At 47.4% G+C, this 26135-nt stretch overlaps 2 protein-coding genes and 1 non-coding gene across 5 annotated transcripts; 2 read left to right on the forward strand and 1 right to left on the reverse strand.

The window, feature by feature from the left end:
* Positions 1 to 722: 722 nt before the first annotated feature.
* Positions 723 to 12344, reverse strand: LOC135808635 (uncharacterized). Of its 2 annotated transcripts, none has more exons than XM_065321857.1 (7): positions 10632 to 12344; positions 6034 to 6283; positions 5174 to 5242; positions 4544 to 4651; positions 3783 to 3827; positions 2955 to 3059; positions 723 to 2412 (listed from the first exon to the last, which is right to left on the reverse strand). In XM_065321857.1, exons 1-7 carry the CDS (start codon positions 11211 to 11213, stop codon positions 1982 to 1984), a joined length of 1590 nt encoding a protein of 529 aa, XP_065177929.1. In that variant the 5' UTR covers positions 11214 to 12344; the 3' UTR covers positions 723 to 1981. The 2 variants fall into 2 exon arrangements, with proteins under 2 accessions (XP_065177929.1, XP_065177930.1); XM_065321858.1 differs by lacking the exon at positions 10632 to 12344 and adding an exon at positions 6783 to 7371.
* Positions 5824 to 5897, forward strand: Trnai-aau (transfer RNA isoleucine (anticodon AAU)). Its single transcript has one exon. It is a non-coding gene; the product is annotated as a tRNA-Ile (tRNA).
* On the forward strand, positions 7529 to 25900 carry LOC135808637 (ribonuclease H2 subunit B-like). Of its 2 annotated transcripts, none has more exons than XM_065321860.1 (11): positions 7529 to 7655; positions 15200 to 15274; positions 15878 to 15985; positions 16209 to 16285; positions 16714 to 16828; positions 17626 to 17690; positions 18364 to 18472; positions 18834 to 18921; positions 20008 to 20077; positions 22170 to 22259; positions 25039 to 25900. In XM_065321860.1, the coding sequence occupies exons 3-11, from the start codon at positions 15931 to 15933 to the stop codon at positions 25132 to 25134; spliced, it is 765 nt and encodes a 254-aa protein (XP_065177932.1). In that variant the 5' UTR covers positions 7529 to 7655; positions 15200 to 15274; positions 15878 to 15930; the 3' UTR covers positions 25135 to 25900. The 2 variants fall into 2 exon arrangements, with proteins under 2 accessions (XP_065177932.1, XP_065177931.1); XM_065321859.1 differs by lacking the exon at positions 7529 to 7655 and adding an exon at positions 14261 to 14640.
* Positions 25901 to 26135: the final 235 nt, after the last annotated feature.

The following is a 26135-nucleotide window of genomic DNA, read 5'->3' on the forward strand; positions in this document are numbered from 1 at the left end:
GGTGTATGCGGAATGTGTGCATGTAGGTCTATGAATGTACGACTGTGCGTGGTTCTGTACATGTGTGTTTGTTACAATTTATTGTTCCATGACTAATTATTATTATTTTCTGTTTTCTTTCCCTAGATTGTGGGGAGTCTGGGGACCCGATTTTGTTCCCCACGGGGGAGGCAATGTCAATACACACTGCATGCGATAGTTTATACACATTTCATAACCCCCATATTTGTACCATTTCCCCCTACCCCTGCATGCAATAATTAGTACCACACACATTTGTAGCCCGTTTTCCCTCCTTCTGCCCCTGCACATAAAACCACCGTACATTTGATCTAATTACATCCCTTTTGTGTTCATAGCCGGGCTACATACATAACATGCGCGCCTATGCATTACACGATACGCATTTATTGTAGTAATATTCCTGGTACAGTATAACGAGACTTCCGAGAGCTCAGGATGCGTTCATTTTTGCTACTTGTGGCCGACAAGTACCGTATTTTTCCGGTTGTAAGTCGACCTTTTACGACTTAAAATAGAAGAAGAAAGGGTGCCGGTGGGGGTCGACTTACAACCGGGATTCGACTTATAACCGGGAACTATCAGTATCTTACAAAAAAATGACCTGCACTGCATTCACGAGTGCACCATGTTTACACATTTTTGCCAGTTTATTGGCCTTTTTCAAGGATTGGGTCATTATATCCTCCAATAAGGAATGTTTACATGATTTGTTGATGTGCTAGTAGCAGGAGGTGGTTAGTAGTGCTTCTTTGGGTGAAAACTTTAAAACGCAGAATTGAGACCTCCAGATAGGGGGTCGACTTACAACCAGTAAAATACGGTAACACGTTAGTTGTGTGCACCGACCAGAGAGTCCATGGTCGGTGCACACAACTTACTTGTCGGCCACACGTAGCGGCTACATTGCCAAGCAGATACATGAAGAAATTGCATGGGCCAGTACGAGGATCGGACAAGTAAACAGAATGATGCAGCCTGGTCACTCACTGGATCCACCTACAATAGCTACATGTACATGGATGACCGGCACTGAACTCGAACCACAGACAGAAAGTAGAAGAGTCAGACAGTCAAAATTAATGTCTATAGACTAAAATTGTAGTGATCGGTACACATGCTGTGGAAAACGAGTACACGTGCATATTCTCACGATCAGTAACTGTTGAGCAGTGCGCAAATACATCAATGTAGCTGTGTGTAACAGTGCGCGGCCTGAAGGAATCGGATAGAACAGAATGCCGAGCAGTCATCATTGTGGCATGTTGATTGGCATCGGTTTTTCACGCATATGATAGACTTCACACAGCAAATTGTGGCCAGTGCGGTCAACTTTTGTAACTTCACATACCATGGCAATAAAACCATACACATGTAATCATTGCAAACGCGTATAACAAAACAGGCGAACGGCAACACCGGCACTGAGATCCGCACGCAGTTGTAAAGTCACACTCAGTATGCTCACTCCAAACGACTATGCACTGGTCCAAACTACTTCGAAGTAGCTTCATTTGGCATTCGCAAAGGAGGCTCCTGAGTCCTAGTATGAGTAACACTGATGGAAGTCTGAAAGCTGAAGAACATTTCGTTCCGTGGCAACTTGAAACTTGTTCGTATTACAATAGTAGTGGGTGTAGTTGGCTTCCGGTTAGTAGCTATGTAGCTGCGAAAGCACGGAAATCGTGGCAGGAACGCTGAAGCTACCTCTACAATCTGTTCAAGGCGCAGTTGGCAGGAGGCAGTGTCGGTAGATTGAAAAGCAATGCCTGAAACTAGTCTCATTATCTCCAGGCAAGGAGGCTGCATTCCATTGGCATGGTGGGATACTGGCAGAATGACATCATGATCTCACATCATGAAACACCACTACGGCACTAGATTCTGTCCTGATCGGATGACACATTGAACATCTGATGGTCATCTGTGAACGTACACGTACCGATAGTAACGGTCTGCTTTACACAGCTGCACTATGCTTTGCTTCGAGCTTGATTTGAAATACTACATTGGACGCATCGATGCAGACGCACGGCACGACAGATACCCCGCTGATGTGTCTGGCCGTCAGAGCCAGGGTGACATCGGTAGGAGCGCGAACAGTGCGATACTCGTGGATATGTAGCATAGCTGAAGTGAAGGATGCCTCCTTGTACTGGAAAAGTGTATGGCTGGCGATGATCTGATCACGATCACCGATATGGACAATGAGTTGAAAAACTGCACCAGGAGCAAACCGACATGATCTTTCCGGCACTCGCCAGCCAGAGAATATAGGCACCTTTGCTGTGAATTGATATCCTCCAGACTGCAGGATTCCGACTCCGTTCGGGAGAGGGCGATAGCGCTGTGAGTTCACCCGGCCTGGCTGCTGAATCATGGACAGGTCAGCTGTAGCGAAAACAAAAAAGCAGAACAGCAGCAACAAGAATGAACTGCCAGTATAGCGGGGCCGGTGGCATATCTGCACTACAGTCCTGTGACAATAATAATAATAATAATAATAATGTGCTTCGAGGAGCATCGTGCGTACATTTCTAACTGTTGGTTAAAAGAATAGCTGCTTTAGTAGAGCATTGAAGTAAGGAGCCTGACCAGGATAATGGAGCACCAGACTGCTCATTTCATGCACTTGAAGGAAAATTAGACCAATTACACTTCGCACTATTACCTGACTACTTGCCCAGCAACAAAGAAGACCGGGTACTACTTCTAGTGCAATTCAACAGTAACCGTCAACAAGACAAGAGCGCATAGTGACAGGCTTTCATACTTGCTGGAATTACATGCTTAAAACTTACAATTCCTCATGGGAGTCCCCCTCCCCTTCCCCTCTGTAATGATGCTGCCGGCAAGCTCAGCAATAGGCCATAAGAAGAGTCCACGCTATGATATAGCCCTCACCCCCAACCTCCCACATAGGTAGCTCTTACCAGTGCTTACGATTGGATGGGTTTCTGTGCTGGCTGCGTGAAAGGTCTGTACAAACACAGTGTCGGTACTGCGACCGGAGGCCAGGTACATGTCTACATCCGACCCTGCCGGGATCAAATACAAACAGTGAAGATTCAAAAGGGGAAGTTGCATGCACTAAAGTCGCCTTTTCTTTGAGCAGCAGTGTGTGGCACACATGCAAGGCTCTTCAAGTGGTCATCAACCTGATGAATACAAGTGGGCGTCTCCGATGCACTGGCCTATATGCTGTGATATGTGTGGAATGATGCTTTTTTAAAAGATCTGCAATTTGCAGTATTTGTACGCAAATTTCCGTCTCCAACCCGTGACGTACAAACAGTCCTCGGCTTCACCACGCACAACGATCCCATCGCTGTGCATGGTGTTACGGAGGACACTTCAAGCGCTGCGAGTCGGAGATTTAGTACAAAGATGACAAGGCTACAATGGAGTTTCACAGTTCTAAAAAAAATCCAGGTGTTGATTGTAAGTCACGTGTATTGCAGTCAGGTTGGTCCGATACTTGAAGTGCACATAAGTATATCAGACTAAGCAGTGCACATAAGTATATCAGACTAAGCAGGCAACAGTTGTTAAAACTGGGATGGAACAGAGGCCAGCACATAGCACCGGATATGTTGGGTAGATCTATCAATCTCTTCTAAAAATGATAATCCGTTTACCCGGCATAACGGCATACTAAGTAAACAGAAAATTGAATTCAAAAGTAAGGATTTGGATACTCAAGGTTAGGAGGAGAAATACTACAGAGATCGCTCATTGAATAACCCCCGGTGCTACCTTACTCAGCTGGCAATCTTCTCCTGCTAGTCCTCGAAGTCCAGGTTGTCCTGCAACAAAGACCGGACCGTTGAAAGACCGGGCCAGTTTAAAAGAGAAAAAACTTGCAATGCAGAACCATCACAATCAAGCCACATTTTTTGGCGATCACACCACTGGCTTTCTGTTGTGCCTTTCAAGTGTCCCATGCACTGCAAACACACACACACACACAAACACTAGGCACACACACACACACACACACACACACACACACACACACACACACACACACACACACACACACACACACAAACACTAGGCACACACACACACAAACACTAGGCACACACACACACACACACACACACACACACACACACACACACACACATGCAGACACACCTATCCGCTCAGTGCGTGGGACGCCACTACCTCATGACCAGACATCAGATGCAGCCCTCTAAACGGTGAGGGGAAGCAGGTCAGATCCACCAACCAGAGACCAAAGGCCGAAATCCCATTTGCCATATCCATGTTAGCCTTGTGCCAGGCCACAAGTTCCCAATTCACTGTGGGTTGCAGCATGGTTTGCAAAATCCACCCGTTTCCAAGCAGTACGGAAACTGAACCGAAGAAATCAATGGTACTCCATCTTGCAGTACTGAGATCCTGACCAGACCGTCAAGTGGGCTCTTCATTCCATGCGCTGGCCCCATAAGATCAGCGCTGCCAGCTCGAAAAGGCCAACATGCGCATTGATGATGGCGGATAGACCGTGACTCACCCATCCTTCCTGGGTGCCCCACAGGCCCGGACAGTCCAGGAAGGCCTTGTGGTCCGACAGCACCCTGCAGTCCTGGTGGTCCGGCTGGTCCTCTTAACTCAGGGTGCACTGAAGGAAAAAGCGCACACATAGTATGCACATACACTTTGCATGACGATTGTACAATGAACTGAAGTGGCAACAGAGGTCTCCGGGGCTCCTTGGAGTTGTGGCTGGGTGCAAGGTCCCTCAACAAGAAAGCTTACATTACAACATGAACACACCTCGCACTATGATCCGCTTCTAATGTCATCACGCACTGCATGCGCTCCACCGATTTCAGTCAAAAAGACTCTGACATAACAACGCGAACTGGTTAGCAAGGCATAATTCGAAGTTAACTGTATATACTGTACTGGTCGGCTCAGTGTGTATGGGCAGGCTGTTCGGTGTCCCAAAATCTGTGTCCATGGTGCACAGGCGCAACTCAACGTGATCGTGACTGCGAGCATTTCAACATTGTCACGGTTGTGGGTACATGTTTGGATAAATAGAATGCCCAGATAATGAAGACTGGTTTTCCATGGCATATTATGCGGTTTGAATTATCAGGATTCCACCTGTAGTTATTACAGAGGCCATGCTTCCTACCTGTGATGTTGCAGCACTGCTCTTCCATTGCACCATCCAGTGTGAATGGCGAGAAAGTCTTGTACAAATCTGGACATGAGAATGAGCAGGAAAACAACCCAAAGTTGCAACTGGATAACTCTGCTACTCCACTGACCAAAACAGAGCCCGGGCGGGCACATACATGTTACGTTGTTCGGTTAGGTATGCCCGGTGACGCAAAATATTATCAAGCGATCGTCTGCAGGTTTCCGCATACTTGTGCCTTTTCTTTGGGAGTTTGGCACTGAATGTGTTGCATGTGCATGGGTCACACAGCTACACTGCTACGCTGGCTAGTTTAGGAGACACGCGGATGCGTTCACACTGATATGCGACAGACTGGTCTGAGTCATGGGTGGTCACTGTTGTAGTGAAACCTGGTTTCGTCTGTACTGTACACTATTCTAGTCTGGACAGTGAGGACTGAGGAATCATGGGATCACATTGTGCTAAAACCAGGGAGCCCATCAAAAACATTTACACATGGTATACTAACGCCATAATTTATAAGACTAAAAAATTGAAAATTTTAACCTCTGAATCTGCCAGTATGCAAGGTGCCATACGCACATTACAGTACTGCAAATACTGAGCTTTGCCCCCAATGAAATGTGGTTGCATGCATATGAGCTCCCATAGCTCAGTCGGTTAGAGCGTCGTGCTAATAACGCGAATGTCGCAGGTTCGAGCCCTGCTGGGAGCATGCTCATTTTTTTGGCAGCATACCCAATACATAAATGCAAGCACCATACATATGATTATGTTGGAATCCACAAAGGAGACTTTGCTCAGTTTGCTGGGGCTGAATGAGGATGAGAGCATATTTTCTTTTCCTTTACCTTTTTGAAGACAGCCTAGGCAGTGACGTATGCGATGCCGGCGCTGTTCGCCTTTCTGCCACGTGCACGACTGCACGCACTCTGCTGATGTCTGCTTCGTAATGTTGGGACGCTGTGACCAGTCATACACGCCCGCCAGGACCTGGAAGTCCAAGCTGGAACACTGAGTTCCGTTACGATGCAAACTCTTCCAGAACTTGCAGATGATGCGCAAAGGAACTCGACAGAACAGGTCCCCTTTTCTGGAGCACTGCAGAGCAGAATAAGAGGGGGAAAACATCAAAAGAATAATGAAACATGCATGCAAACATGCATGTATGCGAGTTAGCTATTGTGGATATGCATACTGAGGTAACCAGCTGCATTGTGAATTAATATCATTATCACACTGCATGCCCTGCTACTTCTGCAGGTTTGGGGCATAATCTTCGATTCAATACGGCTAAACTAGCGACGTAGACTCTGAATATAAAACACCATCACTGCTGAGAAGACTGGTTTGAAGAAGGCAAAGGAATACTGGTAGCTTGGAGTCTTGCAAGCAATCACTAGAACATAGCCTAGCCTCACAGATGTGATTGAATTGGCAAGGATTGATGACTCAGTCGCTGTTTTGCACTAACTTGAATGGCAGGAAAGAACGGGGAAGCCTGAGACTGGGCTATGTCCGGCTTTGGTTTGCCAGCATGCAGCTGAGGATGTCACCCGTGCCATCCACGAATGTAGTACTAGAGGTCACTACGCTTTACCTTCTTGCAAGGCGGACATGAAATCCACGAAGACACCAAGCCCGCAGCACGGTGTGGCATGGTGACAGGAGCACAGTGTGGCATGGTGACAGGTCACCTGAACGTGCTGTTTGTGTGCCATGAAAGCTGGGGTGCATTGTTGACATACTTGGATGACCTCACACTTTCTGTCATGTCAACTCCTTCATTCATTCACCTGGCAACAGGACAGAGATGAGGAAAAAGGCAGCTAGCATTCCGGATGCATGTCGCAGGTGGCCGGTTTAACGTCCACAGTTCGTGATTGGGAAACATGACTTAGTGATGTACTCTGTCTGTTTCGCATGTCAGATCGTACCATCATGACAACTGGCACTGCACATAGCAAAAAGTGGTGCCGTCCCAATAATGCTGGGGAGCCAAGTGCTCTTGGCGATGCTCTTCGATCCGGTACTTCCCGCGAGACAGAACCAAGCTCAGCGGTACACACTGTATTCCGAAGAAGTGACCAAGAAGTCACTAATGATGAGCATAATGTGACGTGCTCGGTCCAGAGTGAGAGCTGCGTCCTGATGCTGGGAACATCGCGCCCGCACAGTCCACATCGGATGGCTGCTCATTGTGATACGAGAATATAATGAGAACATCGGGTAGCCACACACACAAGTAGCGAACGCTATCAGTATAGGCTTTGCTTTCCGAGTATTCTCAAGACTACGACAAGAGTCTTCACTCTGGGCCGCTTCGCAAGTTACTGTTCACCGGCAAGGTGCCCCGGTCGAACGCTGGCTTTGGCCCAGTTTGGAGTTGGCTTTGCAAGGGCGAAGGTCACGGCAACATCTGCCTTGCAGTTGCACCAGAGTCCAGAGCGTATCCACATCTTCAACATTTCAGGTAAGCCTACGTCGTATAGACTATGTCTTCAATGCTAAGAAACATCCTGCCGCTCCACAACAAAACGAACCACCAACTTCAGGGCTCACGGTTGTGTACAAATACGTGGGCGCCATTTTGTTTCTGGCCAGCTCACGCGACGACAGGTCGACTGTCACGCGACCACAGCTCGACCACCCCTTGTACACAAACTCTAGCCATCTCGCAGCGCATTTTCAGTGCGACACATGCCTCTTCAAAATAGAATAAGGTAGCACGGGTAGACAGTACGACACTGAAAATTTGGGTGGAACCAGGCAAGATGTGAACTAGGGGTTCAACCGAAGGAATTTTTGATTTAGGCCCCGGGAAACTAAAGATATTGTCACAAAGTCCGTGAATGCTCTACAGCGATCCCTTCATCTAGGGAAAAATCGCTTCGGTTAAACTGTATCATAGTATCTCCTGAAGATTTTGAGCCATCGATTGTCAAAATCGGCCAATATTGTGCTACCTTATACTGTTTTTAAGTGAGCTAAGTCGGCAGGGGCGCGCGCGAACTCCCGTGCGCGACGACAAGGAAGGAAGCCTGTGCATATGCGTTGTACGATGCGGAAACTACACCAGCGAGGCAGCAGCAAGGCGTTTTTTGCAATGTTTCCTCCGTGACTGACGAACTCTTGAAATATTATTGACCGTTTGCTGTCTCGCTCATCGGCGCTCTACTGCTGTGAGCTTCAGCAGCTATGGCGAACCGAAAATACATGACCAGTACAACGGCGAAGCCATTTGATTCGTCCTCTTGCAACGAAAGAGAGTGGCAAATCAAATAATTCACAACTCTCCATCGTCACTTCTTACAGCAGCGTGGCACGGCTCTTTCACTCGTGTAAGTGCATTTACAAAACGCTCTGAGAACAGAGATAACGAACTAGAACACGGTGTGAGTCTTTGCTTCATTCCATCAAGGAGCTCTTGTCCTCTATCTCTCCTCACCTGCGCCAGTGCACCAGCGGACAACATAGATGTCGATCCCTTTCTCAGTAAAGACTCGGCGGCAGAACTCGCGACTTCTCATCGCAGGACTCAGCGTGCGAACGAACTGTCTGAAGCCTTCGGCTTACGAGGCCAGCACTGCTCGCAACACACTCGCTCGGAAAGAAGCAATAACAACGACAGTGAACGGCAACCAAAGTGAAACACAAGTCCCCAGCCGGTCTCCGTCTTCCTCAGTTCTACTTCTTCTTGTCAGTCACCAGTGACCAGGTCACTGCAACTCTCGAGTCCTTGCTGTGCTCCGCGCCGCGTAGGCGTGCACTGCCGCGTGCATAGCTCGAGTCATGCGAGCTCATTTCTATGGTGATCAGATTTCAAGATGTCCTCCCACGTAATCGAGTTTTGGCATCCCAACCGTGAGCCCTGAACTTGTGACCAAGTGCCAAAATAATTCTTGCTTTAATGAATCTAGTAATGATCATGATTCATGAAAGACATGATGATCATCGTAGACGTAGATTTACGAAAAACGGTCGATTGCAACGCTGCAACCCCTGGTAACCAGTGCAGTGGCCCTGACGCCGGATATCAGGAAGAGTACTCTTGATAAGTAAGTAACAGTACTGTGACTACTACTACTAATAAGTAGGGGTGAAAGTTGGCACTGAGATGCCGAGTTCGAGTACTCTGATTTTCTCCGATCGAATATTCGAGTATTCGAGTATTCTTCATCACCTAAAAATTGCACATCAAGGGCCTTAAAATCACATGATACAACCCTGATCGAAGCGAGTAGCAGTCATTTTTCTCGGGTATATTGGTTGGTGGGTCGTTTGGGCTCTCTCTACTCGTGAACAAATGTTCACCACACAGTCTGCACATCAATATCTACCGACTGCTGCTCTGAAACTGCAGATATCTGTGGTAAATGCATGTATCATGTATGAACGAGTACTCTGATTTATTCCGAGTACGATTATTTTTGAAAAAACCGAGCGAGTACTCGAGTATTCGGTGTAATTGTTTCAGCCCTACTAATAAGTAATATAATCGAATGACCATGAATCATGATGACCAGCTGGACCCATGGCATGGAGGCTAGGCTAGGCTTTGCTACAACATGCAATAATGTCTGCGGTAACAGCAACATGCAGGGTAATCGCCCGGTTCGGATATTGTCCGGTAAGGTGTCCAGAATGGCATTCTCGACCTCCTCCTGAAGATTCTGAAGGAGTTTCTGCTTTGGTGTTGATCGGCTGCGTACAGACAATGGGACAGGGCACCTTAGGCCTAGCCCTTTCAAATGGCCAACTCAGCACTCAACATCATACATGGTATTACCATATTGGTGATGCTCATGTGGATCATTGGACTCAGGTTCAAGTTAGAGGTTAGAGGCTGAATGGTTAGCGGTTGGTGAGATTAGCGGTGGCTGCAGGCTTAGCAAGCAGCCACATACAACAGCTACAATTCCAGCCTCGACTGGAGCTTACCGGTACTAAATACGAGTACTCGAGCTTACCCGTGCTGACCCGAGTTTACTGGAGTTAGCCAGCATTATCATTACCATCATTAAAGATCAGCACGGTAGACATATCCGCACAACAAACGACATAGTGCATCAAGTAACACACACATACAGTGACACTGTAGTAAAAAAACAATGACGTTTCGAGGGCACCAACACGAGCATGCAGGTGGAGTACTGACATGCATCCCCAACTACAATTGGCTACAATTGTCCTATCCACGATGGGAATCAACCGTATTGCATGACCGATTCTTTCAATGTCCTTATCTTTCCCGGTTTTCCATCTGGACTCCTCTTTGATTTTATCTTTTCTCTCTACCTATTCTCTTGCACCTTCTTGCCATTATTCACTGATGGGGGGGGGTTAATAAATCATGGAGTTAAAGTCACCAAGCCAAGGCGTGAGAGGTGAAATGACTATGTGAGGGCACACACACGTGACAGTTAGTACTTGATCACGTGACAGTTACCTGATCAGCTCGTCTTCTTCTTCTCAGCAGGACCTTTGGTGGATGGTCTGGGAACTGCCTCCTCGTCGCCATTTCCTGGACTATCTCGTGTCCTCTAGCAGGCCAGGATTCTCTTGTAGCGAGAACATCTTCACCGGAGGAGGGGGTGATCGTATGGGCAAGTTGAGTAGGAGCTAGCATTTGACGGTTTGATACCAGGGCTCGCCATATCCCGTGCCGAGCCAGCTGGCGAGATACCGCCATCCCAGACCCAGGGGCGGTGCGCTTCCGCTGCCCGATTTCGACGTGAGGTGCATCGAGATGACCGTCTCCAAGACCATTCTCAGTACCTTTAAAGCAGGACACAATACATTGCGCTTGCTGAAGCGGATTTGCTCCTTTACATACCGTTAGGTTGCTGTGCTTGCTTTTGGCGATGGTTCTGCACAAGGCCTTGTCACTGTAGGCCAGCCTCGCAACAACCACACTCAGAATTATCGTGTAGATTAGCGTAGCCAGTTGCATGGCGCCCAGGATCGCCACCATCACCGGTAGAGAATTCTGTTTCCCGGATCGTCTAGGCTTTCGCTGCGCAGGTCCCATTGCTCTCTTCTCTTGTTGTTCACCCAGTAAGTGTAATGGTAAAATTACGGCATCTGCAGGATATGGCGTGACCTAGTGGATGGGCTTGTATTGCGCAAGGTGCTGGTACTGCTACAAGCGGCGATGCCAGGCTCTGTTCAGCCATCTAGAGGTCAGAGAACACGGAGCAGCTAGACGAGTACGCCACACCAGGTTGCCCGTCAATCTATTAGCACTGCGTGTAGTGATGTGTACTTGCCTTTCGGTGAAAACAAGACTACTGAATCAATGGACGAGCCAACGGTTTGGCGAACAGCTGGGCAGAGCGAGGAACAGATAGCTCTCGCAGCACCGGTTTGCGTCTCCACACGCTGTTCAAGCACTCACGCTACAGAGTAACCGCCTGACGAGAGTGATTTGGCCAGAAGTCAACTTGCTAGCTTTGCGGCCGTCAGTTGACCACGAGGAGGGAAGAGCTCGGGAAGCCGTGAAAGTCAGCACTGTCGGGTTGTTGGTTGTTCATTGCCCTTTCCATGTTCGTTTCTAATGGCAGAGGGGGTACGTATTGCCTTGCGAGCTCTGGTGGCAACTGAAGTGCAGCAACACGCGGGACACGAATACTACTGATTGCAAAATGCAATTGGCTTGGCAAGGCTGCATGCAATCCTAGTATTGTTTGCTGCACATGTATGATGGCATGCACACGCTTTGGGATTGACACATGCTGTTCTGCTGACTGTGACACTTTACCAGCACTGTACAGTACAGTACTCGGAGTTGTGACTTCAGCACAATGTCAATGCCTACCATTACCAATGGCAATGGTGCAACATCACAGTACTGATTGTAGTTGTGTGCTTCTGTTTGCTCTTTTTCGTTTGCCGCCATACTGTGTTATGCAGCATTGCTGGAACTGTACGAATGTAGGAGGTGGCACATTAGTGCATTAGCACTTGGAATGCAACCACATAGCTGTTCTGTTCTTGCCTGACATTCCTGAGCATGTAGTGCTCGCATGCTTTTCAGCCTTGCTGTGGCTTTGCGGTTTTTTCGATTGCATGAAGTGGTTTGGCTCCCAGAAAGAACCGTGTTCTGGAAGAGTATCCGCATACATACATTGGCAGCTTTGATGGTGCACTATGAGTATGATCTTTGCAGGACTGTGCCAATTCTTAGAATTTGCCTATGGAGTAGATGTTCTGCTTCTCGGGAATCTGTTTATTGATTAGCTTTTTGGCTTTGGTGTTGTACCTTAACACGTTACTTGTGTACCTATTAAAGGCTAGTATGTCACACATTTGCTTGATCAGCTATTTCCGGAGATCTTGGGAGGAAGATGATATACCTGTACCATACATGACTCACTCGCACCTTGTCAATATTCTTATTGTGTACATGTACATGGATCGGATCAGAGGAGAAAATATAGGAGAGTAGAGCCACTACTGTACCAGGGAAACCCAATAATAATCTACTTGTAAAAAAGATGGCAAGTACAGACAATTGGCGGAGCAACAAAAATCAAAAAACGTTAGCCATGTTTTGGCCCAACGAAGCAGGGTAAATGACAGGAGGCTTCGGAGCTCGCCCATTACTATACTACTGAGTAAGCCAGCTGGCTATTGTCCACTAGTCGGGAGTTAGGATGCCAGTGCCTTCAAGAATGTGGTCACATGCCGGAGGTACTGAAGACGAGAGGAGTGAACGCTCCACGATCTACCCTGTTCACTCGGTCGCAATTATGTTCTTTTTTTTGGCCTTTTCATGTGCCTGGAGCTGACTCAGGACTTCCGAACGAGACAGCAGGGAGACTCTCGGGTGAGTGACCCGTACATCAAAAAAAGTATCCTGCTGCCTCGATCGACCAGAAACCCCGAGCCCGAGTATCCAGCCGGGCTCCTGCCGACCTGTTGGCTGACCGGCCCGGCAAATCCTCTCCCTGATAATGGAAGGTCGGCTCGGTCTCTACATCCTTCACCACCTCCCGCATTACCTCTGCCAGAAGATCTCTAATTTCATTGTGGCGAGGGATGGGGTATCCCCCGCATGGGAATGTAGAGAATGATCCGTGGTGAGGGCAGCCCCACACATACAGGTATGGGGGAGACCATCCAATAACAGACCGTAACGCAGGCACAGTGCATCACGGAAATCGGCTTTGTTCAGAATTGTTACACATATTTGGAGACGGATCATACCTCCCGAGCCTCGACATTCGACGCACCATAGCAGGGCTCTGTTTCCTGTACAAGCTACACTTTGTGGAGGGTCCGGAAATGCTGAAAGCCATTCTCCCACCATCAGCAGCCGCACCGCAATGCCTCATGCCGATTCGTGAAACCAGCAGGTCTGTAGCACATCATCCATCACAACTCGCCAGTATCATTCATCTCCTCAGTCTTGAAACAACACACTCCGCTCATTTCCCTACTCCCTCATCGCAACGTGGAATCAGCTCCCACCTACCCTTCTGCAGTTTCCCCCTTCTCGCAGAGGTATGCACACCTTCAAGAAAAATGTCAACGACCACTTGCGGCGCAAGTGGGAGTGGGCCACAGACAGGTTATGATCTCTCCATCGCAGCCAACACACCAGTCTAATATACTGACCGCACTCCAGCCCCCTTCTACCCGACTACCCCTCTCTGATCCCCTTCGCTCAACCGTATCTTGTCTCTCCCAGTCATCGTACCTTATGCGATTATCAGTTCTCTCCATCTTCATATTTCCACGTTGCACTGCTTTTACTAATGTTATGTCCTATCTCAATCTCAAATTCTCCCCATTATCGTTTGCAAACGTGTTCTTTTCTCCTTCGTACCGGTGCAGTAACGATGAATCCGAAACCTCTGGTCGGAGAAGTTACTTCTGCCCCGCCCCCGCTTCCATCCAATAATACTGTCACGCGGCCCCTGCTAGCTGCTGTGCAGCATCTGATGCCGAACTGCAAACAGGTCAAGGCAGTGGTGCCTCACTTGGGGGAAGTCCCACCATAACATCTACAAGCAGTGCAGTGATGTCACTTTGAAATGTGGCGGGAAATATTTCACATGGTGGAATCGTGTTCGATCAAGCCCAAGCTAGCCAAGGTAAGGTGTTCAAGTGTCAAATGGAAAGAGTTCCAGAGGAACGAAACGAAACCTAGGTTCACTTTCCCTGCAGAGCAGCAACCTTCTCTCCAACGTTTCTCGACTTATGTAGCAACGTGGCACGAGAACAGTGTGACTGGGGCGAATGACTGACTGGACTATTCCGGAATTTACCAATAGTATTTATTTGATTGAGGAGGAATTTAGTGGACATCTGTACTTTCTACTCTGCCAGAGTCAGATCACAGTGTATGCTGACTGATTTCAGTAGTTGATTGCTGAGTCCCACCACCCTTTCGATGCCTCCCAAGTCGAAAAAAGAGGAAGAGCCCATCAAACAATGGGTGGCGATTGCACCAGGTATTTTCATGATTAGGAACGTCATACTGTACGTCATAATTGAATTTGAATGTGACATTTTATTCTGCACATACAGCACTGAGTTCCAGTACAGTTCCTCGATATGCAAGCTTCCCAAGACATGCTCTGCAATAATGACATTGTTTAGCGTATCATGATCTGCCATGCATCTACAGTCCTGCACAATGAAATCCAGTCGCGTCGCTCAAGTTTGCGCCTTGCACCATTTCACAGTCCAGTGTTCGCAGGTCTAGGGCTGCGCAACGCCCGGCGCGTACTCCAGGGATGCGACTGGATTTCACTGAGCAGGACTGTGCATGCACATCAGCATACACACGGCACTTGTTCTCTTTTTCAACTTCCGAATTCGTGGACTATTATCACCACTATATACGGGGCAGCGGTGTGTTCAGTTGTACGCATTTAAATTTAGGTGGACTCCAGCTTGAGGTGGTAGGGAGGCTACCGAGAAACAGAAAGTGAGAGTACAGTAGATCCGGTGTGGTGGTGACTTGGTATTGATCAGGCCATGCTTTGCCTTCTATTCTTCTCTCTTTAGAGGCCTGTCGGCTTGGTGTCAAATCCACGGATGAGGAGTCGGCCGCATTCCACACGCTTCCGCATCCGAAGAGTGGTGAGGTTTTTTTTCCTTGCGCTGTGCGATACGAAACTAGATATGTCATACCCGCTCTACACAGACAACATACTCTAGCCTTCAACACCAACAACATACTCTAGCCTTCAACACCAACATGAATCAGCTTGCTGCACTCATGCACTTCTATTAGGCAAAGAATACCCGCCTTGGTGTAATCAATATTGTATGTACAGTAAAACCTGCGCTAACCGGACGCCCGTGGTGCAGCAGAAACTGCCCTGATATGACAGGATTCCGCTTGATCCAGGGATGCACGTTCGATCCACATCACGTTGGTGCATGACAATTTGTCCAGTCAATACAGGATTCCGCTTGCTACAGGGTCCGGCAAACACCGGTTTTACTGTACTTAGCCATTACATACCATACGGTATACTCGCATACTAGTATATAGCGTACTGAACTTAGCGTTCGATTCACCATTCATGTACCAACGGCCCAGGTTTCAAGTTCGAGAATGGTTAGCTGGATTTCATGTGTGTGTGTGTGTGTGTGTGTGTGTGTGTGTGTGTGTGTGTGTGTGTGTGTGGGCGTGTACGTGTGTGCGTGTGCGTGTGTCTGTGTGTGCGTGTGTTTCAGGTGATGCAACACTGTATCTATTCTCTCCGGACTGTAAGACGGTTTGTGAACTAATGAAGTTCCAGAATGAGCCGAGGAGTTGGTTCATCGGCGAAACAGTGCAGAAAGGTGGGCAATTGGTTCTATAGCTGTTTGCACTAGCTACCGACAGCTGGTGCTAGTTTTTCTGTCTGTTCTTCTTTAAGGCATGGATGAAGCGTCATCGGTTTTATCTAAAGCATCAGGGATTGTATGTTCAGATCCCTGGATCAGTAGTCTCTGCCATGTGCATCTGGTACCAATGTTTTTTTTGTTTTGTTTGATCTATCTTGACCTTGCCTTCGGCATGCAGATGGCTCGCTTTTCGTGATGACGCCCATCGATCCTCTTTTCCTGATGCTGCCATTTCTGGTCACAGCTGCTGAGGAGGTTTGGACAGTTCGCTTGTTTTTTTTTGTTTTTTTTTAATCTTTGCCTATAGTTCCCAAGTCTTTATCTGCTGAGAAAGCAGATGTTCACCGATTGTCAATTGTGTGTACTACGGGTTAGCATTGTTGATGTTGTTGGACCCTACTAATACATGTAATCACCATGTGTTTCTATCGTAGTCATCCCACACTTGTGAGCAATTTTGACTATTTTCTGTATCTTGTTTTGTTGACGGTGCAAATAGAAATGTTCTTGTGCTGGCTACCCTGTCACACTCACTATCGCTGGTGTACTGAGCCCTGCATGTTCTTTGTATATGCTAGTACTCCCATGTACTACAGTCTGCCATGGACTTTGACTTTGTATCGCCAAGAGTACACCCTCCATCACCCTCTCTCTGTGCTATTCACATGTTGCTGTCCGTGCAGAGCACGCGGTTCTCGCTGCCAGATCAGATTCTAGAAAACTCCGAGTACCCGGCGGCTGGGAAACTGCTTCAGGCAACCAGCCTGTCACAGGTGGAGATGGTGTGCGATATGAAAGGTGAGAGTCATTGTGGGTTCTGTGATCAGTGACGATGCGTATCGTGACTCTCTTCCAGGGTCACTGTGTGTCTTTGCTCTGACATGAAGTTCATTTAAAAACTGGAGCATTTCTGTAGACGCATGGTTTGATACTCTGATAGCAGTGGAGTCGTTAAATTTGTGCCGCTCCGCAAAATGTTTAGTGCGTGCATTGTACACCGATCTTGGTGGATATTCTGTTCGATGATAGCATCATCATCAGCCGCCACCACACTACACTCTTTGAAGCCATCACGCCTACGTTCAGCACGTCTAGTGTTGAGGCATGCTGGAGAACAAGAGTGTACAAGTCCAGTCTATGGGGTCTGCGATGGCAGAACTTCAAAATCACATGACAAGCCTGTACACACTATTTGCGCCCTGTGCATGATTTTTTAAATCTTTGGGTACAACTCTGCGGTGGCCACTTTGCACTGCTTGCCACCGTAACCCTTAGAGCCATGTCGTGTCATGTGACACTCTGCTGTTGCAGCACTGGATAGAGATTGCACAAGCAGTTGCACGCTTTTGGGAGTTATGTACTCTTGTTGAGCAGCTTATCAGCCAGTTGTGCTTGTCGGGTTTTGACCGTACCAGTTGTATGCTCAACTAATCCGGTTTGATGCCAATGAACACATGAAACAATGTGGACAGTTGTCAAGGCATTCGGATTGTTCTGACCCACTGACCGGGTTATTTTTCTACAGTGAGTACTTCAGTGTCGAGATCTTTCTTCTTCTTTTTTTTAATGTATTATTCATTCACACAAATCTGCAGGCAGCGGAGAGTATCAAGGCTGCCGTCTAAATCAGTCCAAGCTCGAGCTGTGGCTAAAAGCTAAGGTAATGCAAAGATCCTTGTAGAAAGGTTGCTGAACAAGTTTCTGAGTGAAGCCATCGTGTCTGTGTGGCACATTGGCTTAGGATATTTCTTGAATGGCACCCGAAGTCTTCTCTACTCAGGTGTATAGTGTGTTGTTGATGTTGCCCACGGTGGAAGTGCGTACTCTGAATGTACTTACAGCATTACAGCCAAGCTTCAGCAGCTGTCGGGAAGTTCTGTTAGAGTTATTCCACAGCGTTGTGGGTCTTGAGATCCCGGTGCTCCGAATTCGAATGTTGTGATATAGATCAGAGATGGTCCGGGCAAGCATGATTTGAATATCAGGCAGTTTGCATGGTGACAGTACCTATTGACTGTGCCTATTGACTTGGCCTCTGTGTTACCTAGAGTACATGCAACCCAGAGTGTGCAGCTTCTGACTTTTCTGCACTGGTGTCTGTCACGGCGAAATTCCACAATTACATCATATTTTGGTGCCAATATGAGGCGGGAAGTGGCGTAGTGCGTGCAACTGAGCTGCAGTTGTGCAGAAAGAGACCTGCTTGAATCCTGCTTGTACGCACTACATCACTAAAGCGATGTAATCACGGAATTTCGCCGTGACAGCAACCCATCGGAGCTGCACACTCCGGGTTTCATGTACTCTTGGTGTTGCCTGTCGTGTGGCTTCAGGTGGAGCAGCTTGTCTCCCAGCTGAGGCTGTCCAAGGTCAATGTAACGTCGGGTGCCGCGGCTGCAACGTACGTACGCACGTCCACTCAGCATCCGCAGGCTACTCAAGGTGAGTGTGTGTGCCAGTGCAGGCTATGCCATCTGGCTGGCTGGACTATAATTATTCTGAGTCACCTCTCTATCAGACTATTCGATATTGCTCTTGGATGGCTGATGGTCAAAGGTTGAGAGACAGACTAGGGCACAGACTCCCACACATAAGCGCAGAGGTAGACACACGGAGACAGATATATGGTGGATGGAGACAGATATTATGGTGATTGGTTCAATGGCATCTTTCCAAGACGCTCTCTCCCGGAGAGGCCCTGTACCTAGTTTCTCGCAATGAACGAGTACAATTCTCTGTGTGTGTGTGTGTGTGTGTGTGTGTGTGTGTGTGTGTGTGTGTGTGTGTGTGTGTGTGTTTGCAGAAGAATACTGTTACTACGCGTCTGGTTTGCTGTCAAGCTATCTATCCGATAAGCACGTTGAAATCCTCACGAAACTCTACCCAGTACCGTAAGTTTGTGTGTTGTTTGTTGTTGTGTGTAATTCTGAAGTACTTTGTAATAGCCTAGCATGCCGTTCCCTGGTATTGTGAGCAGCCGTGTCCACACTAGACTGCACCGTTAGAGCACTCTGTTAAAGTTCCTTTTAAAAGGTGGGCTTTGCCCGAAAAATCGGATATTTTGTTCATTTCTTGATTGATTGGTGTAGTCTGGAGACTGGTAGCTGAGAGTGTGGTGAGAGTGTGGTGAGAATGCACGGTATACTTGGAGTACAGGTGTATTGCTCCGACCCTCAAATCACCTCTTGGCTCCTCCGTGTGCTTCACATCTGCCCTCATTGTCCGTACTCCTGGCAGCCTGTCCCCATGAACAGCTGTGTGCGAGCAATGGGGTTTATTCATAAAACATGGCTGCCACCTTCCCGAGGGGCAACTTGTCCCATACTTGGCAGGTACAGCCAGTTGTAGTACATTTGTGGGTATGATCGTACACAGTTTATGACCTTTGATGCAGGATTGGTGTCACAGTGTGTACCGTTATAGTGGACTTGCCCCTCAAGATCAAATGGCGGGAGTATTATGCATAAATCCCATTCAAATGCCGTCTACCGGTACCATGCTGTTCGGTGATCGTGACTGCGAGAACACGAACATGAGCGGTATACACTGTGAAGCTTGCTCTGGAGTGTTTCCTTTTAGATAAGGGGAAACGACGCAAACATACTCAGTGTTGCCAGTGCTGCCGCATACTAGAGCTAGCTGGTCAAGCGAGGGCCTGGCCTGATAGAGTTGCCTGTGGAACTGAAGACGAAGTGATGAACAGTGCTGCTCAATGAACTCCGATTGCGCGAGTCAAGTTCGCGCCCTGCACCCAGTTCAGATCCCAGTGATCACAGGTCTAGGGCTGTACAGCGCTGCCCCGCATGCAATCACTCGCTTGCTTGGACTTCACTGAGCATCACTATAGCTGGTTGGATAACAAGGACCGGATTAGTGAGGTAGGACTAACGTTACTATTGAGGTAGGACTCAACTCCATCACCATCTTGACGTGATCATGTTGCTGCGCACACGTACATGTACATGTGCTTCATGCAGGGCAGCTAAATCGGAAGGGGCAAGTCAAGACGAAGATGGAGAGGATGATAGCTTGGAGCCCGCAGCCAAGGTATATTGTACAGTTGGTCTTGTTCTCTTTTCAACCAGCAGACTAGCACAAGTGTTCTGAGCTGTCTGGCTGAGTACCTAGTACACGATAGTATTCATCAGCCTTGCAATCTGTTGAATGCTGTAATTCCAGCTATGCCTAACATAGCTTGTTTGCTATCATCGCTTCAGCGATGGGCATATGGAAGTGGAAGTGGACGTACACGATATACGCACAGTTGTATACAGTAAAACCTGTAACTAAGGCCAAGTAAAAGATTGTTGATCGTCAGAATTTTCTAAAAAATCGGGGCGGACGGGAGGGTTTTATTTTTATTTTATAACTTTTTTTATATCTGCATCGACCGGACATCTTGAAATCTTAGCATGTATTACATCTATGGGGTTGTGGGTGTACTACCATTGTTGATTGTGACCGCTACCACGGTCTGCCTGGGCACACTCCAAACACTTTGAACATGTGCAGATGACTCTGTGATACAATTTCCTGCTGCCATGCGGCAGGCACGCACACACACACCCACACACACATACACACACTTGTACTTGTACTTGTTGCTCACTGCGAAAACTGGTCACGTGGGTCTCCCCGGGAGAGGGGAGAGAGACTCAAAAGGGAATCTTGGAAAGATGACTCAATTGGCTATTGAACCGCCCAACGGCCGACACCCCCTGAAATCCCCAAAACTCTGGGTGGACTTGAAAATGATCCCACTTATGGGCTCACCACACCTCAGTAAGTGGGTGAGGACAAGGTGCAGAAAAAGGATTGACAGCATCAGGGTATCCATCCTGGAATCCAACTGCAGTTACCCCTGCCCCCAGTGAAGGTAATACAGTCTGTATCGCCTATAAGGTTGGCGGCTATAGTAATATACCGGATATAGTGATCAATTTCTCAAATTCATTTTCATTTGCCATAACTAAGTATACACAGTTATCGCGTATAGTAATATATCGCCTATAGTGATCAAATTCTTATTTCAAAAGACCTTTACTACATTATTTTTGCATCGGTTATAGTAATTGATGTAAAATCAAGCGCTGTCAGAGGAGAACAGGGTGTTACTTCTTCGTGAAGAACTTGTCCAGTGAGTGTTGTTGGGTGAGTTTTGCTCGTACAAGTTGCCAAAATATGCCTCCATCGTGAGGAAATGTTGATTTTGTGTGTCAGGAGCTACAGCCAGCTACATGACATTGTACATGTATGTAGTGCGTATGTGCACGGCGCGCCGAGTCGTTTGACACCCCACTCGCATACATTGCATGCAGTATCGGTCATAGTAATATATCGCTTATAGTGATAAAATGCTCAAAATCAAACACCAACGCTATAGGCGATACTGACTGTACTTGCTACTAGTGCGGGTGGCTAAATCAGGCACACACACACACACACATACATACATACATACATACATACATACACACACAAACACACGCGCACACATACACACACACACACACACACACACAGTGGCTGCGCAGTTTCCATGAATGCAGGCGTAGATATCAGGTGGTACATTGTACAGACTACAGTGCCATGTATTGTAGTTGCCAGATTTCACACAAGTACACTGGAATTACACTGCACTGCGTGATGTCGCTACGGTAAAAGCATGTTGAAGCTGTACATAATTATGTACACGAGAGCTCGCGTACGCACGACCTGCTAAAAAAAGTTCGCGTTTCGCTAAACACACGAGTTTTCTACCGTTGATCACGAAAATAAAAAATAAAATAAATCCCGGGACGGACTGAAAAATCGGGGCGGGCGCTGACGATCAACAATCAATTATTTTTACTTCGCCAGGCACGGACGGTCTCACATTCATATAATATGGTTGTGCGGTGCAAACTTCTAACTAAGGACCACCTGCCACTAAAGACCGCTTTCTCTGGCCCCAACGGGTGGTTGTTAGTAACAGGTTTTACTGTATCTCATATTGGCAATTATAACTCCATTATCTGAGGAGTGTGCTCAGTGGTATGCTTGATCCTCAGTTTCTGCACATACTGGACACCTTCCTTCGCCTGGGCACTTCCGCATTAATTTTGTCTTGTTTGTTCTGATATCTGTTGGTCGGCTGCAGCGTGTGAAACGCGCGGCAGACGACTCACTGACACCGGGCAAACTGGACGACTACCGGGATCACGATGCCCCGCAGCCAGTATCAGCCAAGGTGAGATTACATTCTCTGCGCCTGCTTAGACTCTGTCAGTTTTCAGAGGAATGGCGCAGTGCCCAATCTAACGCCAACTCTATGTGTACAGGCCATTTCAAAAAAGATTTGCAATCCTGGCGATCGCCCGGGGAGTTTACCGTCTTACCGTATGAGTGCTCGAGCGCTGCCTGGAAAAACTCACTGTGAACTCGAAGAAATATTCCGCGCGAAAGCATGAAAAATGACAACTCACTGACGTCGGTACATGCACGTCTGGTTTACAACAAACGAGTTCTTCCTCGTGTCGATAATTATTGAGTCGACAGTCAGAGAGGACATGTCGAAAGTGTGGTAAATTTTGACGAGCGGATCGATGCTTCCCAATTCGTTTTGTGACCAAATAGATTCTTTGAGCTGCCGCGGATGAAATTTACTCTCACGATGTGACGAAAACGGCATCGACACAGACTCATTCCCAAGGCCATGATGTGGCAAAGCTATCCGTGTGACTTCGACGACCTTTAGAGAAACGCAGACGCCTGTGAAAGCTGATAGAAGACGGCGTTGACTCCTAAATTCAAATAAATTGGCGATCTTGAAATGCTAAAATAATTCTCAAACAGAAATCGATCGATGTGCGGGTGTATTCAACAACACGTAGCTACAGCGCAATGACATCCGCGTTCACTCACACCGTTTCAGTGTTGTGTGTGTTCACAACTTCACATGGCGTGAGCCAGTCAAGTGTCAGTCAGTTCGGCAGGAAACGCGAGCTCCAGCAACAAGTCGTTTGGCGCAGCCACCAGTGATCTTCTTTGTCTTGTACCGGCGTGATCACCAAAACAATGAAAAAATGAAGAAAACAATTTAAATGATTTTTTGCGCACGCGCAAAAATATGTTAACACAGAAGGCGCATGCTCTATTCCCAACAAACTCTCACGCGCTCATTGTTCTCCGAAGTCCACTGTTCCTGATTTCAGTTCTTGCTTTGTCCGCATTGGCAGTGGATTTCTTTCTCAACCCACCCGCCCACTCCACTATTGTCATCATCATGTTTCCTGTTCTAGTTCTCTCCTGTCGGTATCCATTATCATACCGGCCTACAATAACTACACCGATGCCGTCTACCGGCGAAACTCTGTAAATACATGGAGGGGAGTCAACCTTGCTTACCAGGCTCCTCATACGGCTCATTCAGCCTCTCACACTCAGACGGCTCACTCGGCCTCCGCAGCAGGGCCCTTCCCAGCTGCCATACACACACATTCACACAGCTCTAAGCTGTCACTCACTCAGAGCCTGGCAAAGCAATTGACAAAACCTCCTATTCCCCAAACTGGTTGCTCGTTGTGTGAGTGCGGCATGCAGATGCTTGTGTTAATGTTTGACTTGAAGATTTGTTGGGATTTGAACTCACAATCATGGTCAGCAGACAGCATTCATAACCACAAGGCCAAAAAGGAATGGATAAATCGTGGATTTTGATAAAAAAAAATCGATACTGGCTTCCAGGGCAAATTGTAAACCATAGGAAAAGGCCCGAAACCTGGCCGAAATTCTAACTCCTTAACCGCTGGTCCAATTCTTCCGAAACCTTCACAGAACAATTTGCCGTGCCCTAACAAGCCCTTTTATGTACTTTGTTGTCCAAATTTCCCTTATCTTCATACTTTTTAAGACCAAAACCTGATTGTAAATCTTTTTGAAACGGACTGTAGTGTATAACTATCGTCAATAGATGATTTAAAGGGGAAGTTAAGGCTAAAATCAAAATTTCATCAGTTGTAGTCTTCGGGGTGCTGAGTCGAATGGTCGTGGTCCGAGGAAGCTGAGACGCTCCCTTCCTATTTTAATCCCAATTGAACTCGCGCACTTCCACCAAAACTGGGTGACTGCGCCCTACTAGATGGGGATTTGTATGCAAAATGTCACTAAAAGCGTCATTTCGTTCTTATAAAAGCACGGATGACCGCGATTGGCCCATATGTTGTAGTCTTTTGGACGCTGAGTCGACTGGTTTTGGTCCGAGAAAGCTGCAATGCAGCGTTCCTCCTTTATTCCCAATCGAACATGGTTGAACAAGCGGTCACGTGCTCCTGCGTGCCCAAGTCACCTGGTCACAGCGCCAGCAGGCGACAACTTTCACACCAAGGTTCAACTCGAGTTCAACTCCAGTGACAGGACTGCACCCAAAAAAGGTCAAAACAGGCTGTAAGTTGTACCCTGCAGGCACGGTGACTGGTGTATGCAGGTCGCAGGAGCACGTGACCGCTTGTTCAACCATGTTCGATTGGGAATAAAGGAGGAACGCTGCATCGCAGCCTTTTCGGACCAAAACCAGTCGACTCAACGTCCAAAAGACTACAACATATGGGCCAATCGCGGTCATTCGTGCTTTTATAAGAACAACATGACGCTTTTAGTGACATTTTGCATACAAATCCCCATCTAGTAGGGCGCAGTCACCCAGTTTCGGTGGAAGGGCGCGAGTTCGATTGGGATTAAAGTAGGAAGGGAGCGTCTCAGCTTCCTCGAACTAAGACCATTCGACTCAGCACCCCGAAGACTACAACTGGTGAAATTTGGTTTTAGCCTTAACTTCCCCTTTAATTTAGTTGAAGTGCGAGCTACATCTGATTCGATTTAGGTTTTCCTCAGCAGTCAGAATAGTCTTCCCTGTAACGCTGGAGTTGATTTTCCTGACAATATGTTAGAGTCTGTCTGGGCACAGATGTCTCCGCTCCCTCCCGAAATTGTGCTGTATCATTTTTTTATCATGCCTGGTGACCCTGCAGAAATCTCAGACCGCTGCACAGAAGAAACTCAGCAAAGTGGACAAGAGTGGCATGAAGTCGATGACATCGTTCTTTGGCAAGAAGCCTGCCAAGTAACTGCTACACTTGTGAGTGGTATTTACGTATTGGCGTTTGTCTGCTGGACGTGTATTCTCCGAGAACAACCGGAACAGCCTGGAATGCACTACGCGTATTCATTTGCTTTCACTACCTTGGTTGCTCCTCACGTTTGGCTCGGAACGCTCGTTCTCCTGAATCTCGCCACTTAGTGTGAGCGGCTGTCGAGCTGTTGGCATCATAGCAATCACAGACGTGCACTGCTGTCCACTGTCTGTGACTGTCTGTGACTGGTTATGTACCTACATCGCCAGCACACACTCCACGTGGCCACACAAGACTGCACCGATCGGCACTGCATGCGCCATTATTGATGTGCAGAAACTACCAGGCATTCAACCACGCAGCCACGGCGGCTCTCATTCTCGTTGAGGTGATGCTACAAATAATCTTGTGATTGTTATAATGTCGCACCACCTTCTTTCGAAGGACATTTGAAATCTTCTCACCATCACGAAATGTTTGAAAAGATATCTTTTCGTGTAAAAAAAGTTTTAATCAAGATGTTTATAATAGGCTTCGTAATGCACGTACTTGTAAATACGGACGTTGGTTTTTTATGTATCAATGTATTTCTCAAAATACTCGCAAGGCCTATTATAGTACTAGTAGAGAATTCAAATTATTAAAATATTCTTGATATCGCAGGTCGCATTCATGTCAGAGAGCATGGCGAAGTGACAAAGGTGCAGCATGACATTGGAAATTGGATGAAAATGGTGAGAAAACACCGTCCAACCATGTAGCCTTGTGTGTGTTTCGTGCCCTGCTTGGCAAGAAGGCGTAATTGTTAGGAGTTATCATGCCTCTTAATATGGTTCAGTTATTAATCATTGGTCTGAAAAGGGCAGACACGTTTCTCTACGCGTTGTAGCCGTTGCCATGGTGAGACCAGTGTTTGCAGTTCACTGGCCAGAGCTCGTACATCTGACAGGATGAGGACACATCAAAGTAGTGGAGTTTGATGTCCATTACAATGC

This window comes from Sycon ciliatum, chromosome 2, assembly GCF_964019385.1.
Source record: "Sycon ciliatum chromosome 2, ocSycCili1.1, whole genome shotgun sequence".
Lineage (NCBI taxonomy): Eukaryota > Metazoa > Porifera > Calcarea > Leucosolenida > Sycettidae > Sycon > Sycon ciliatum.

What these genes read in the sequence shown, in the direction of transcription:
- LOC135808635 (XM_065321857.1), bottom strand. Translation starts at nt 11,213, where the DNA reads ATGGGACCTGCGCAGCGAAAGCCTAGACGATCCGGGAAACAGAATTCT. An exon ending in GCAGTGCTGCAACATCACAG is followed by an intron (nt 4,652 to 5,173) that starts GTAGGAAGCATG and finishes TTTTTCCTTCAG; the next exon opens with TGCACCCTGAGTTAAGAGGA. An exon ending in AGGAGAAGATTGCCAGCTGA is followed by an intron (nt 3,060 to 3,782) that starts GTAAGGTAGCAC and finishes TGATCCCGGCAG; the next exon opens with GGTCGGATGTAGACATGTAC.
- LOC135808637 (XM_065321859.1), top strand. Translation starts at nt 14,580, where the DNA reads ATGCCTCCCAAGTCGAAAAAAGAGGAAGAGCCCATCAAACAATGGGTG. An exon ending in CGGCGAAACAGTGCAGAAAG is followed by an intron (nt 15,986 to 16,208) that starts GTGGGCAATTGG and finishes TTCGGCATGCAG; the next exon opens with ATGGCTCGCTTTTCGTGATG. An exon ending in TGGTCACAGCTGCTGAGGAG is followed by an intron (nt 16,286 to 16,713) that starts GTTTGGACAGTT and finishes CTGTCCGTGCAG; the next exon opens with AGCACGCGGTTCTCGCTGCC.